The following is a 16714-nucleotide window of genomic DNA, read 5'->3' as shown; positions in this document are numbered from 1 at the left end:
TTATATTTTAATATTGCTGTGAAGGTTCTATAGACATGTTTACTTATACTGTATTTCTAATTCATATAACAGCTGAGTCTGTTATGTTCCATGATAGGATATTCTCATTAGAATAAATTTGATTTGGAGATGAAAATAATGTAATGTGTTCAAACAGATTACAGAAAATCTCATCACCCGTACCCTGTGATATATGAAATTAGACTCTTTGGAGTAAATTTATATTATTTTTGTCTGTTAAAAAATCGGTGTTGCATAAAGTTAACAAGTATAAATATGCTATACGGTAATAAATGTTATATTGCACGTTAATATCATTCCACATTTTTGATAGGCTGTAATGTGCTGCCCTGTTGTGAACTGCAGTATGCTATTTCAGTCCCCTAACTCTACTTTCACTTGAAGGCATAATAGTGTACGTGGGATTTGTCTTGCAACGAGATTGTTTGAGATAGAAATTTGCATACTTGAGAACAGCACATAATTGTGAAAGAGCAAAATGAGAATGTTGAAGTGAACAAGAAGTCCATTACAAAATGAGAGAAGAAATGCAGATATAAAATTTAGAAACGAAAATACGATTAAAATGGATTTGCCATCTGGGAAGGAAAGAGGATAGGATTGGTAATCAACTGGACGAATACTAGATAAATTCAAATTCAAATTCAAAACATTTATTGAAACTAGAGATAGGCGTAACAGACAAAAAAAACGGCTACCAAAGAATCTCAACTTTAAAAAACAACAGCATCGAGGGCAGACACATGAAATCCAGAGCTATGAGAACGAGAATTAATTTTGGGTGAGCCATTTTAGTTCATAGCAGCAGAATAGACATAAAAACTAGAGAAAAATTTCATAGCAGCAGAATAGACATAACAAATTGAGAAAAAATATAATAAACAGTTGAACCCAGTCCAGAGCAACTCAGCGACCGCCGACCGACCGGTCCACCGCCTCGGCCCCGGAATCTGGATTCCAGAGTGACAAGCAACACTGAAGGAGGAGGGTGCATAAACCTGACGGGGAGTATTTTAACACTTTGAAGCCGTCCACGCTACAGGCATAATGGTGAAGGTATCCGTCGAGTACTGGTAAGTAAACGAAAGGTTGTGTAAATTAGTTTTAAATATATACATTGAATAGTGTAGACATTAGTTTTTCGGATTCTCAAGTTATATAACTCGGGTTCGAGAAGTTTTGTTAACTATACTTTCTTTGAATCTGCCTTTTATTTTGTCATTTCGGTAATAGGTAGTAGGCAGCTACCAAACAGGGAGGTACTACCGCCTGGGAAGATATTAGAAGCATAATGTGTTGTGTAATGGTAGACCCTGCTGCCATATGGCATCACGAAAATTGTGATCAAGTCCCAGGTTGCTGATCTGACTTTCTGCCTCATTTACACACAATTGCAGGGTCTCAATTGTTTCTCTTACCATTGACAACACAACATACAGTACATATATCGTTTTTCACTTTTGATCTTTTTTTCATTTTTGTATTTATAGTTATTATTAAAATTATTGTTTTTATTACAGTTACTGTATTATCATTATTTTATTATTATATTTTTGTTTGTTTTATCATAAATTTTATTTATTATGAATTATTATGACTACAGTATTATTTATTATTATTATTATTATTATTATTATTATTATTATTATTGTTATTTTTATTATTGTTATTATTATTATTATCATCATTATTATTATTACATTTTCGCCCCCTAGGCCCCGATGTGGGTCAGTGACCTGTGTCCGGGTGGGCTAATCCCGAAAAAAAAAATTATGAGGAAACCACGATGATGTCTTGAGAACAGCACTATCACCAAATGGGGTTGTTCGATTGTTAATTTTTTCCACATGTTTTTTCCGTTATAGTAAGTATTTTAAAAGGTAAATTTACACTTCCACCCCTCCCATCTGGTAGAAAGTTAAAAATATATTTTGCTAGTGTATTTATGTGTGTGTCGACCGAATATGGCCTTTATTTCCTTCGGAAATTGGCCGTTTTTTTCGATTTTTTCGAGACTTCGAAAAAATTAATCGCTAACCGTATAAAAAATACACCAAAACACTAGAAAAACCTAACCTAACTGACTCTCACCATATGATGGAATCACCTATTTCTTACCTTATTGGGCTGGTTCTTTTTTGTCGTTGGATTCTGAGATTCTTACACAATGCCACATATGTTGGTCTTTGCAATATTTACATTGTCTTGATCTTAGTACACTTTACTGAGGTTGGAAGAACACCATGCGATCGAAAATATGCATAAGTTTCTTCGTTTTTTTCCCAAAAACTCGCAATCAGCTCCATATAATTGAAGTGACACCCATCGCAGGCTTCCATGGTCGGAACTGAACTTGAATTTCGAAATATGAGACCCAAAATAAAAATTGATTGTGATTGGTCCAAAAATACCGCGAATTAAACCCAAAATCATTTTAATTGATTGCAAAAAAAAAAAGGCTTTTGATTGGTCGCGTGACATGTACGGGAATGCATGCGCGTGATGATTTATGAAGGAGACGCGCAGGAGACTCGCAGTGTGAAAGGTGAAGTACGCGTTAAATGGCCGAAGATTATAGAAAAAATCGAGAAAATTTTGGATTTGCTATCTCCGTTAATATACATTTCCGGCGGTTATGTTATAGATTTAAATGATCTTATAATTAGACGTCTTATTAGAATATGATAATAGATTAGCGGTAGTAAGTGGGAATGTTTAAGCACAATAATACCTTTTAAAAGGCAAACAACGGTGTTTTTATAGTAGTAAACACAACATTCCTACCCCTTATCTACTATCATATTAAAAAAAGACCTCTGAATTTAAGATAATTTTCTTGTATTACATTACCTTCGGAAACGTATGATAACAGAGATAGCTCATGCCAAATCTTTCTCTATTTAATTCCATTAATCTTCTCTTCTTAAATGGTCATGTGTACGGTTACTTAAAAACACCGTGAGAGTTAGGTTAGGTCAGGTTAGGTGGTAAATTTTTAATTAAGGATAGGATTCCCTTTTGGTTGGCCAATATGTTTTTGCAGTGTATTTTGGCGTGTTTAAGACGAATCTGACCTTCATTTTTGGCAGAAATTGATCGTTTTGACCCCCTTCAACAATAATGGAGAGCTTAAACTGATCTAAATGTTTCGGTAGTTTAAAACTTTGGGGCGCCCCATGTCCGAAAGTACAATACCTTCATTAAAAGTGGAAGGACCAGGGATACGTAAGAATTGGATAGAATGATCGTCTTTCTCGTAAAACTCGGCATTAAACTTAAAATAATCGTAGGAGCACAAATGACAGCTAACCTCCACCACGGCCATTGTGAGACTGGTCAATGAAATTAAAATCTGTACCCAGGTTGCTTCCTTTGAAAAAAATCAAATGTGATTGGTTAAAAAAAAACCCTGTTATCGATACATCATTGATCACAGAAAGGATGACGTCGGTCAATATTGCGCATGTGTGATGCGCCGATAACATCTCCTCACAGACGAAGACTGAAAACTACCCGGTAAGTAAAATCAATTAAATTAAATTGTCGCTATTATCCATTTCTGCCTGGTACATATGGAGTTCAAAATGCTCAGAATAGGGAGATCCAAATGTTTCAGTAGTTTATAACTTTCGTACGCGCTATATCCGAAAGTAATATAATACCGGTTAGGTTTATATGTTTTTTCTAACCAACTGCTAAAGAAACCTACCTAACCCTACCTAACTTCCTAGCTGGTGGATTCCCCCCCAAGTATAATTATTGTTTTGGTGATGCACCTACAGTATTTGGAAATGGTTCAAAACTCAAAAAAAAAAACATCGGAAAACCATAATTTCAACTTAACGTAACCTAAGCTTAAAATCCTAAAATTCGCTGCATAATCGAAACAATAATAATACCGTCCCCCCACCATATTAAGCTATTAAGCAGAAAGTATATTTTATATTTGGTACCAATGAAAAAAAATTTTTGGAAGTGTTATGGTATAATTTTATATTTTGGTAAATATTCGTTTTTTACAAGGAAATATATTTTTCTGGTGTATTTTGGTGCGCTTTGTTGAAACCTGACCTTCATTTTCCTCGGGAAATCCCCATTTATGAAAAAATGTCAGACATATAGAAATAACCAATCAAAGAAACCTACCTAACCTTACCCCGTGCCATATTAAACAAAGTACTTTTTGTGATATCTGGTACTAATGAAAGCAACTTTGTTGAAGCGTTATGGCATAATTTTACGTTTTTTGTGGACATGAGAGTATGCTGGGACCGAGTGGGTCGGTTGTAAACAAACAGACGACACGCAGCGATTTGTCAGAATTTTCAAAGGAGTTTTTGTGGTAAATAATTCAACTTTTGACATTAGTTTCAAAATACAGTAATAAGTATCCAAGAATGTTGAAAGGTAATGTAACCTATATCTAAAGTCCAAAGAGTAAAATATTAACTTTCTATAGAAACTGGTAGGGACGTTAAAACGAATCTCAACCTACGTTTTTTTGTGGATGTGATGACTCATAGATCTGATACACCGACACACATTTTTAATTTCGATTTTGCGTAGTGGTAGAAAGCCTTTGGACTTGACATGACTTCGCTTTCAGGAACTCTTTTTCAGCCCTTCTGCACACTGATTTGCTTATTATGTATTAAATGAAAATGGGTAAAACTTTTGTTACGTTCATCCCTTTATTTAGATATCCAAACTGGATTATCAGTCCGCCAATACAGTACAGTAATCGGCTCTAGGGCTTAAATTCGTTCCCATTTGAGTAATATCAAGAAGGTTGTACTATTCAATAATTTTAAAAGTTTTATCTTAAAATTTTTAGTCATTTTAACAAATATTGAACATAATTGAAGTACAGGAAACTAGTTTTTAGCGTGCCAAACAGCCACTTGACTCACCCAGCAGGCATCAGTTTGTGTGTCTGCTCAGTGGAGGTAACATCTTGCTCGAGACTCTCTTGAACATAAACTATTTTTACGTTTTTACAGTACAATTATTGGTCATTCTGAAATTTATTTTACATATTGACAATATATAGTGCAGTGCAGTGCAGTGTTGATTTAAAGAAAATAATCTTGAATTACACCTAGTGAACTTAAAATTTTATGGGTGAAATGGCGGCATGAAGCATGGGGTGATTTCTCTTCCACCCCCACTTCGTTCTCTTCTCCCTTCTCCTCCACCCCCACTTCTAATTCCAATCATCATCATCAACCAGGAGCCTTCTACATGCACACCTCAAAGTAAGTGTACTTTACTGCATTTATTTTTAGTTTGTACAAAATTTTCGGTGAGCTGGAACCAATTACTCAAAATCCCATTGAAACAATGGTTTCGGTTAACGAACGACCTTCTGGAACGAATTGTGTTCGTTAACCGAGGGACCACTGTATAGTACTTTAAATTTATTAAAATCAACATAATACCTGTAGCATTAAAACACTTTTTTTTTAGGCCATGGTTTTTGCCAACCTTGTACAAAATTATGGAAATCTACTTTATGCTTTTATTTGTCAGCTTCTTAATTTTTATTTTACTATAATATTTTCTTATTTCTTAACAGTGGTGGATGAGGGTACGCCCCCCGTTATGAGGAACTGGCCAGGATGATCAAGGCAAAGGTTCCTCAGGCGGATGTCAATGGTGTTGTTGGGCGTCGAAGTACGTATTTTTGTCTTGGTACAGTACAGAATACTTACATGTATATTATAATACAAACTATTTTCTTAGCTGTGCCCTTGTTTGAAAATTTATTTGCATGAAAATCATACACCTTTACTTACATACCAATTGAAATCAATATCTGATTAAGCTAGAGACTACTTAGATAAAATACAGTAAAACTTCCATAAGTTGTACTATATACCTGTATAGGGATTAAGCCAGTCCAACAACCAAAAGTCTGACTTTGAGGAAATAACCTCAATTTGTGCCCCGATTGTCAAAAACTATTAAAAATTTACCCAAACCGTAAAGATTGAAAAATTTTATATTAAAAGAATTAATAACTGTTACAAGAAATACCTGAACACTCCAGGGCACTTACCTTTTCCCATATGATTGCTGGAGCCTTGGTGGGTGGGGAGAGGCACTGCACTTTGGCTAGTATGACATGCTTAACATTAAAGTAGAAATATACAGTATAGAGTATTACACTAAACTTAATTACACTACAGGGTAAAATTGGTTACACTAAATTTAAATTTGATCTCTTGAAACCTCTTGAAACTGTGTACTGTACAGTAGTCACTATTTAATCATGTAAAGCACTGATGGATGCCATTGCATTATCTTGCGGTTCAGGTGTCACAGAAAGATTAGAGTCGGAGACTGGTGTTGCAAACGTGGTCGGTTATAACTTTGCATATGTGCCAGCAGCTCAGAATAAGTCCGACTTAGGGAGTTTTATTGTATTAGTCAGGTACCACTAAATACTCTAGTAAAGAAATTTTTGGTTGGATTGATAAAGCTTTAGATCACATTTAAATAGAGACGATATAAGAAATGTGGTGTTTGTATATGGAAATACTGGAGATATTGTTAACATTTCAATTGAACCATAGAACCTAGGTAAATGATTATCTAAATTTTCTTTGGATAGATAACTTGATCACTATAATTATTTAGAAATTTTATAAGATGAAAATTTTTTAATACCCATTAATTCGTTCATAAGTTATTAAAAGGAGGATGAGAAAGCAGTGGAAATAGTAATGTCAGTCTCATAAACCAGAATCTTTCAAAATGGCTTCAGTATCATGTGCTTCTTTTAAAACTGTTGTCACCTTAATTCAGCCTCTCATGTTATTGGAACAAAACACTTCATCTTGGACAGGAGCTACAGGTGTTTGTAGATCTTAAAACTGAAGATTGTTTTATTGTTGATTTTTTCATCGTCCAATGCCCGATACAGTACAACACAATTAGACTGTCCTGTACAGTAATAAAAAAATTATCTTATAACCAAAATATTTTAGCATAGCAATTTTAGTAGGTTAGTAAAGTATGACTTTTCTGTCCTTATGAAAAAAATTCTTAGGAACTGGAGTCAGATTCAAAAAAATCTTGACATTTTTATCCTAGTACAGTACAGTACTGTACTTTACTTTTATGTCCTTATTGAATGTGGCTGTTTTTAACCCTGGCATATTAATGTAGTTTGACTTTTTGCTAAACCTAATATGTTTCAGATATTTAGTCATGTGATTAAAATACTTGTGATCAGGAGTTTACTTACTGTTAGAAGTTTGAAGTTTGGTTTTGGGATTGCAGTCCTGTCTTTACTAAAAATATAGAAATTAAAAAGCAATTCCTTACCATATACAGTACAATACAACCCTTACTGCCCCTTACTGGTCCTGGCCATGTGCATAGCTTATAACAGTTGACAGCAGTGATTTGTAATGAAAATTAAAGTTTATTGTATGTGCATTGTGCATACTGTACATAACTGGTGGAAAGATTTGAATGTGCTCACTTTCTACTAAGAACTGTACACAGGTTTTTGTGGTAAATTGTCATGTGATAATTTATTGATTTTCAATTAATAGCATAAATTTCTAATACTGTATACTGTACAAAACATTGTTCATATATTATTTATGATGAAATGAACAAATACTTATTGCCAAGGAAAGGTACTGGTAGTATACTGTACTGGAGTGGCATCTATGTATTTGTGCAATACTGTAAAGGTAACCGGTGCCAGACAGGATGAAAACTATTAATTTGATTTGTTATCAAGCACTTACTTTCATGTGCAAATAAATGCTATTCAGACCAACCCAATAGTAATGATATCCTTGTTAGCCGGAATAATTTGTGCAAAACTCTTCCAGCAAAGAGATTTCCAGGTAACGAGATGACTCAAACCCGGAAAAATCCCACATCCCCAGAATTTTTCCAAGTACTGTACAGTACAGTATAGTCTCGGTTTACGCCGTCAATTAAACCCGTGTAGGTCCGCGTAAAATGAGAAACGCGTAAACGAAATAACAGAACATAAGGGATTAATTGAAATAGAGACTGGGCCGACCCCCAGACTACCCTTTTTCCGACACAATACGTGTGTTGTAGTAAAAATAACATCTTAATTTTTTGATGGTATGCACACACAATTAATATTTAAGAGAAATGTCAATAATATTAGGTTTTTTAACACTTGCGTTAGTAGAAGAGATGGCTGAGCACACGGGGATGGGGGGCTGGTTCCGAGGCAGAGGGCAGATTATTGGCCCTCACCTGTATCACTATCCACCACAGAGGCTTGCAGGGCCTCTTTGTCACACCCCTCAAATTCCATATCCTCACAATCACTGACTTGGGCTGGCTGTGGTGGATGGCGGATGAAGAACTCGGTAATGTTTTATTGACTGGGCGACCTTGTGCGCACTCTGCCCACGCTGCTTCCCGCGTAAATGATGGAATGTACCGCGTAACTAATAATTGCCGGTCTGGCCAGGTGCCGCAACGTAAATGACCAAACGCGTAAAGGAAATCCGCGTAAATCGAGACTATACTGCACTGGAAAATTTTCTTTTGAGTTTTCCAGTAATTATGCATAATTTCATCCTTGGAATTTACTCCTAGACCCTGGGGGAAAATGGAGAGTTCCAAAATTTTCTCAGAAAATGCTATTGATTTTCAACCCCTGAAAGTTGTTCGCAGACCCGGACTTGAGGGAATTTTCCTGGAAAAATTCCAAGCCGATTTCAATTCCGAATGTTGGAGAAATCTGGCTAATGGAGATTCCGGCTAACGGAGAAATTACTTTACCATGAAGGTTGTTTGGGTGCTGAAAATTTACCACGTATTCCTGTATTCATTGATCATAAATAATTTTGTCCTGTGCACAATTTCCTGAACTGCATTTAGAATAGCATGGGTACCGGGGTAAGTCGGCCTTTGGGTTCAGGTTGGATCAGTTGTCAGTCACATCTTCAAGGGTAAAGACATCATTTATCATCTTGACTCCTTTTCACCTTCAATGCATGATCCATTTGAAAAGAAGTCAAAGTATCACTTAAAATGCATTCTTGGCTTCAAGCATTTGTTGCCATCTCAGTAGATACTGTACTGTAACAATATAAGGATTAAAATTTAAACTTCTCCATAATATTGTCTTTTAATATTGGGTTTTCTAAAATTTGTGCTCCACCTGAAGTGTATTACCTATTTAATGATAAAACTTAAGGCAGTGAAGTGAAAACCTTGCTTATAGCATAGGAATTTCATTTGGATTCCAAGGACTAGGGCAGAATAATAGGGAGTTGAAAAAGTCGACAAATTTGGGTACTCAACTGTTCTTTGTGTACAGCTTCCATTTACAATATTGTATTGAACCACTTCACATGCATATTATGCATTAGAGGTAAAGTCATTTGGTGTTTGATAGTGATATATTCCCCCAGATCAGTACTGTAATTTTATTTTTTATTTTTTTTACACAAGCTTCATTTGAAGTTAGCATTGATGACACTGTGGTTCACTCCAAACTTCAAACTATGGCCTTTCCTGATTTCGACGAGGTGGTGGATATTACTTCTGACGTAGAAATTGGAAACCCTGTTCGACAGATTTCCAAAACACATTCTGATGGATGCAGTGTTATGTAGAGCAGGTGAACTACAACCTATTGCACTGTGCATTATGCCTAATGTTTGTATGCAACTGTTTGTGGTAGAATTTTTTCCTGGCTGTTGTCATGAAGTTGTCCACTTCATACTGTAATATCCTTGTGCTTCTAGAGATATGTTTCTGCTGTATATAGAACGAACACATAAAGGATAAGCATCCTGTAAATTGTATTTTGACAGTATAATGAAATAGATCTGAGTGGCCAGTTAAAACAGCAGCACAGCAAGTACAGTGACTATTTTCATGTACAGGTGTAGTACTTTTGACTCTCCAGTTATCACACATGCTTCAGGATTTTTCTCTTAAGTTGTAACACCCCCTTTTCTTTATATATATATATATATATATATATATATATATATATATATATATATATATATATATATATATATATATATATATATATATATATATATATATATATATATATATATATATATATATATATATATATATATATATATATATATATATACACACATACATACATACATACATACATACATGCTCCTCGACTACTTACGACAGGGTTAGGGACCCAAACCCAAGTCGTAAGTTGAATTAGTCATAAGTCGAAAATGCTTAATACATAGAAAATCTAAAATGGGTGTCTCTTTTTCTTCTCAGCACCACATAACTCTCTCTTTTAAGCTTGCCATCCATTTTAAAGTGAATTACAAATGAAAATTTTTTCAGTACACAGCGCAATCACTAACGTCGGGAATCGAAAATACGTAATTTGACAAAATTTTGGTATGACTGAGGCGGTCGTATGTCCGGGTGGTCATAAGTTGAGTAGGTCGTAAGTCGAGAAGTAGCTGTATACCCTTGTTAATTTGTCAAAAGGGGGCTCTGGGTCACTCGAATTACATAAAAATCCAAATTTTAGTGTTCGATTATTTAGTAAACGAGACAACTGCAGAGAATGTAGGGGGATTGGAGTCACTACCAAGACCAGGGACATTACTGAGGACAAATTTGGGCTTTAAAGTCATGTACACTAATACTGACAAGTTCCTTGATAAGAGAGCAGAGTTTGAAACCCTACTCAATGTTCATACACCTGATATAGTGGGTGTTGTAGAACTGTTGTACAAGAACAGGCGAACTTACCCAGAGGAATATGAGTTCAATATGGATGGTTATGACTCATTTACGAAACTTTCTCGAGCAACTTGCAAGAGGGATGTAGTTATTTATGCGAGGCAAGACCAAAGAGCCAGCCAGGTGAGGGTGCAGGAGAAGGATGTTTTTAAGAATCCAAGTGGTGTAAAAATCAAACTAAAGGGGAGACGTAATCATTGTTGGATGTATCTACAGATCCCCCAAACTGTAGCTTATTAAACCAAAGGAACTTAAGGGCCTCAATAATTATTGACAATTCAACGGCACTCAACCCTAGCTGTCTCCTTTTCATGGGGGACTTTAACTATGGCGACATCGACTAGAGAAATGAATCCATGCCAAATGACCTTAATAATCCCACCACTCATTTTGTAGAAATGCTGAGAACTTTCTATTGCAACATGTTAAAGATCCGACTCGCTACAGAGGGGAGCAAACACCCAAATCGCTGGACCTCGTCATAAATATCGAGGAGGGTATGGTGGCCCATTGGCACCATTCACAACATAACATTATCCTTCATATTTAACTGTTACTTGGTTCATGGCAAAAGCAGACCAAGGTTCAAATATTACAAGGGCAATTACAACGGGATGAGGGGTATTCACTGGCCTGACTCACTAAGATATAAGAATGCAGACACTACACTATCATAGCCAGTAAGGTGAACCATTGATCGAGAAATATACAGGTGTACCCCTGAGAATCAACGCCTATAGGGACCGGAAAAATTTTTTGGTAATGAGAACGGAACAAATTCAGGGGGCTAGGGACTAGCCATCCTCTAAAAACTCCCATTTACCATTGATATATCTTTGTCGTGCACACTGTCAAGCAAGATAATAAAGCAAGACATAAATCAAGCATAATAAGCCTTAAATAAGCAATGTAAATCATAAATTGAGACTTATTTACCGGTATTAAGGATGTTAAGAGACAGTCTAGGGTGGCAAGTTAAAGTCTCTACCCCTCATTGCTGGTCCATCACCACTCTTTTTATTCCTTATTATGCCTTATCAGGTCACATCAAGCTACCCAGTGCAAGAGGAACTAACACGGGGGGTATTTAGGTATGATCGAGTAACACGAAGTTGGAAATAATGAAAAAACATGAAGTCAGAGACACATAGTAAGTGTGAACAAGAACTAAGATGGTGGGAATGAGTCAGGACAGTGCACAGAGCCCTCTCGTGGCAATAATTCAAACCTCGCCACCACCTGCCAAATTCAAAACAGCCCTGCCACTCCTCTCCTGATCATTGGATCTCCGGGGTATCGACAAAACTTGAGGTATATCCCCTATATGTAAACGTCAGTTATGTAAAGCTGCAATTAGCGTGATGTTGGTTTTTGGGGTACACGTACACTTGTATACCCAAGACCAAACCCAGTGCCTCCAGGAATGCAAGGAGACTGTTATACATGAACTATGTGGCAATTGACAGAGTTAAAAAGAAAACTCAGAATTTTGAGATGTAGATTAGGACAAATGAAGAGCAGGACAGGAGGATGTTGGCCAGATTCATGAACCAAGCAAAGTCAGATCGCAAGTGGGGTCGAGTCAAACCTAAAGGCATTTTACCACTACAAAGACGAAATAAAAACGTGAATAGGCATATCGGACCTGAGGTTTGAAGATGATAGTTTCACAGATTCTGACCAGGACAAGACGGACGTTGAACAGTTTTTTTCCTCGATGTTTGAGGACAGTTGGGTTGACACAGCGCTGACCCACACTGTGTTCTCAGAAGAGGGTATAAGAATTAAATTGTCAAAGCTAAAGGTTTATGCGAGTCCCGACCCTGGCATGGTGCATCTCAAGAGTGTAAAGAGTGTTGCAACGAGCTTGCTGAGCCCCTGAATATCCTGTTCTGTAAATGCCTGGATGAGCAAAAGGTCCCCAATGATTGAAAAATGGCTTATGCGAGTCCTTTATCTAAGAAGAGCAATCGTTTCTCCACAAATAATTATAGACTAGTGAGCCTGACTAGTCCTTAAGCCCTGGGTTAGAGTGCTGCTGGCAGTACCCCTGCGGGGTTAAATCGAGAAAAATTTACTTTTCCAAAAATAATAATAATAAAAAAAGGGCAGGAATAGGCGGATGTTCTGGAACGTCACCCGGGGCCTGCTGGTCTGACGTTCTGGAACGTCGCCTGGTTTATACTATACCTTTAATTTTGCCACTACAGTACTGTAGTTGAAAAGCTTTAATCTGCATGAAATAATTTGCATGGCTATCTGCAGTGGTAGGATATATGGTACAAAAAATTCTTGCTATAAAAGGATAACAAAAACTATCAGGATTGATGAGATATAAGTATTCAATGAAATGAAAATTAGTGCCAGACAAAACCGTAATTTGTCTTTTACACAACGGACATGGAATCACTGTCCAGGGCCGTACAGTATATTATTGTTGGTAAAGTTACACCTTGATTAGAAGGTTATCATTGAACTAATTGATTTTTGCTTTGTGTTCAAATGTCCATTGTTTTATGGTAGTTTTTGTACATCTTGAACTGCTTGGTTATAAACCAAAATTTTCCAAGCTCATCACTTCCATTCCTCTGTGGATTCCATTACCTGTACTATGCTCCAGATAAATTCCCAAGCCTGCCCTCTTCCTGTCTGTAGCTTTTAATGGTTTGGATTCTTGTGATATTTACTCCTGTTTCATGAGAGATTAAGCTTCAGGGGAAAAATAATGGGCTATTGAAAACATATCAATTGTGGTATGTACAGGTATTGAGAAAAGATTTCATCTAGATCTTTTCTCCTAACCCCTTGTGTATAAGCTCCCCTCTGAGCTCAATAAAATTGTCTGGCATCAGCCAAATAAGATAGTATCAAAAGTTTTCCCTTTAGTGAAGTGGTTAAGGGAGATCCTGGGAAAAGTGGTCATCTTAATTGAAGTTCCCTTGCATGACAGTGGCCACACGTATTGTGAGTCAGAAAAAGTGTACTGTACTGTAAACCAGAGTGCTGTACTGTAAAATATATTGAATCTTTAAAAAAAAAATTGGAAACCCAGTTTGTCAGTTCCTTGTAACAAGAGTTGTATTGCTAGTTATGAAATTAATGTACAGTCCCTTACTAGTGCATTTACAGGGGCTTGTCAGGTTTTGTGCAGGGTGGCAGTCCTGTGTTTGTTTACATTTAACAGAAGGAAACTTGCAATAGTAAACATACTACGGAATCAAACTTACATTTTTTATTAAAACAAATATCTCGGTGTAGCGATTTGCCTAATGTTTATTTGATGATCCCCTATAAACATACTAGTGAAGGGAACTGTCCAAAAATTTTGGGTTAAAATAGCCACTGTAAAAAAAAAATACTGTACAGTACAGTACAGTATAGTCTTCATTTACGCGGTCAATTGAACTCGTTGAGGTCCGTGTAAAACGAGAAACGCGTAAACGAAATAACAGAACATATGGGATTAATTGAAATAGAGACTGGGCCGACCCCCAAACTACACTTTTTCCGACACAATAGTACGTTGTAGTAAAAATAACATCTTAATTTTATGATGGTATGCACACACAATTAATATTTAAGAGAAATATCAATAATATTAGGTTTTTTAACACTTACATTGTAGATGGCTGGGTACACGGGGATTGGGGTTGGTTCCGAGGCAGAGGGCAGATTATTGGCCCTCACCTGTATCACCTGTATCACTATCCACCACAGATGCTTGCAGGGCCTCTTTGTGAAACCCCTCATTAAGTTCATATCCTCACTATCACTGACTTGGGCTGGCTGTGGTGGGTGGCGAGTGAGGAACTCGGTAATGTTTTGTTGACTGGGCGACCTTGTGCGCACCCTGCCCGTGCCGCTTCCCGCGTAAACGATGGAATGAACCACGTAAATAAAAATTGTCGGTCTGGCAAGGTGCCGCGTAAATCGAGACTATACTGTACTCTATATTCATAAATATCAATCCACGTAAAATAATCTGTCTGGGCTACTAGTGCATTGTCATGTCTCTCATGGCATTCCTTAGTGTCTACATTAGTGCACTTTATTAATTAGGTCAGATTTACCTAATCACTGATATTGTGGCTTCAAACCAGTGTGACCTTCCTACACCATGAATAAAATGTATTTGCTTGAGTGAGCCTGATTTTGCATGCTGGCATGGAATACAGGTAATTACTATAAGTAATATCTTACCTTTTTTAAATTTTTATTAAATGTAAAAGTACAGTTCAGTGTTTAAGTATAATCCAGATTGCACATGTGCAGTTGGCAAAATACATATTATTCTGCACCTTTACGGGTTCTTACAGTATGACACACCGGACCAAGAATTCTGAAAACACTCATGAGTCAAAGGGGATGTTGGTAGCTCTGGCTTCCTGAGTTGCCAGTTACTCTGTAGATAGTATTTACCATAAGGTGTTTCAGTGTGTCTGCGTGCACAATGTGTTACAAGAAGCGAATAGAGCGGTTAACATCTTATACCTATGCGTAATACAGTATTGTATAACTTTCCTACGTTACAGATGTTTCATATTTATTTCCTGTTTGATGTCTTGTATTATGCCACTTCTCATCACTTTCTCAGACAGTGGTTATAATCATGAGTATTTACACGATTTCGTTGTATCTCATAGTAGGCAAAATTCCTATACAGCGCCTCAATTCCTAGAGTGCCTGCCATTCCTACCGTATGTGGGTGCTTAAACATAGTACTATGGTATAGTATATAATGCTTTGACATTATCTGGTTTAAATGCTGTGGGTTATACATGTATTCTGATAATTTTTCTGTTGTTACTACACATGATATAAGGAATAACAGCACATTAGTTTTACATGTGTTTGTTGCGAGAGCCATCACACCCAGGGATGCACAATAATTTTTTGCTGACTGTACATGTAAACTTTACAGTACAGTATACTGTATACGATTCAGAGGCCCAGCTTTGAGTGTAAAGGGCATAGCCACTGACTGAGTACACCATAGGGCTTATGTTTTAAATTTAAGGAAAATAAATTTAGTCAGTTTAGAATTTCTAACTAACTCACTCACTCGCTACATTTTTTAATAAAGTGTTATATGTCCTGTATGTCTTTGTCAAGCTAATTGGAAGTCAGTGTATTGAATGTGTAAGTTAATAATTTACTGTCTTTTCTATTTTTTTTTCTTACAGCTTCATTTGAGGTGACAGTCAATGACACCGTTGTCTTCTCAAAGCTCGAGCGTGGTGGCTTCCCAGATAATGAGGAGATTGTTGCTATTGTGATAGCTGCAGAAGCTGGTGGCGCTATTGGGACTGCGCAAAAATCAAAGTCCTCTTGTACAATCTTTTAAACTGTTGGTGGTAACTTAGGCATGAAGTTTTGATGGCTATTAATATTAATATTATTATTATTTTTTAATCTTTAGTTCTCCTTTTAGTCATTTCTTAATTTATGACTAGATTTTTTAATACAAAATGAGCAATTATATTTGATGATTTTCATGACTTTATATATTGATGGATTTATAATGCTTCCACCTGTTACCAGCAATGCAGCAATATGAAAGGTGTTTCCAAAAGGAGATGTGGTGTGTTACTGTACCATAAATGAAGGGAACAGTTAAAACACAACAGTGTGACCGTTTCTGGAAGTAGTTGCTCTATGAGCTCACTACATTTCTTTTTATCAGATGCACCTTAACGCATATACAATAAAGGATAAATTTATATATACAGTATACATATGTATTTTTTTATTTTCATGAAACTTTTTGAAATTTTAAGTGACTACAATGTAAATGGGATAAATGATGAAAATGAAATTTTAAAGGTTTCAATGTCTTAATACATCAGCAGGTTTCAATTTGCTTTAATAGGATTTGTTCATTTTTATATTAGAGATAATGTATCCACAAATTACCATGCAGCGTTGTATGGCCTTTTATCAC

General features: G+C 36.3%; 1 protein-coding gene across 2 annotated transcripts; it reads left to right on the top strand.

The window, feature by feature from the left end:
* The first annotated feature begins 937 nt into the window (after window positions 1-937).
* On the top strand, window positions 938-16506 carry LOC121859098 (migration and invasion enhancer 1-like). Of its 2 annotated transcripts, XM_042355781.1 has the most exons (4): window positions 938-1094; window positions 5597-5694; window positions 9484-9652; window positions 15957-16506. In XM_042355781.1, the coding sequence occupies exons 1-3, from the start codon at window positions 1069-1071 to the stop codon at window positions 9645-9647; spliced, it is 288 nt and encodes a 95-aa protein (XP_042211715.1). In that variant the 5' UTR covers window positions 938-1068; the 3' UTR covers window positions 9648-9652; window positions 15957-16506. The 2 variants fall into 2 exon arrangements, with proteins under 2 accessions (XP_042211715.1, XP_042211716.1); XM_042355782.1 differs by lacking the exon at window positions 9484-9652.
* The last annotated feature ends 208 nt before the right edge of the window (window positions 16507-16714 follow it).

Source organism: Homarus americanus, unplaced genomic scaffold, assembly GCF_018991925.1.
Source record: "Homarus americanus isolate GMGI-L3 unplaced genomic scaffold, GMGI_Hamer_2.0 scaffold50924, whole genome shotgun sequence".
Taxonomy (NCBI): domain Eukaryota; kingdom Metazoa; phylum Arthropoda; class Malacostraca; order Decapoda; family Nephropidae; genus Homarus; species Homarus americanus.
The sequence above is the reverse complement of the archived record's forward strand: the minus strand, read 5'-3'. Positions and strand labels throughout refer to the sequence as shown.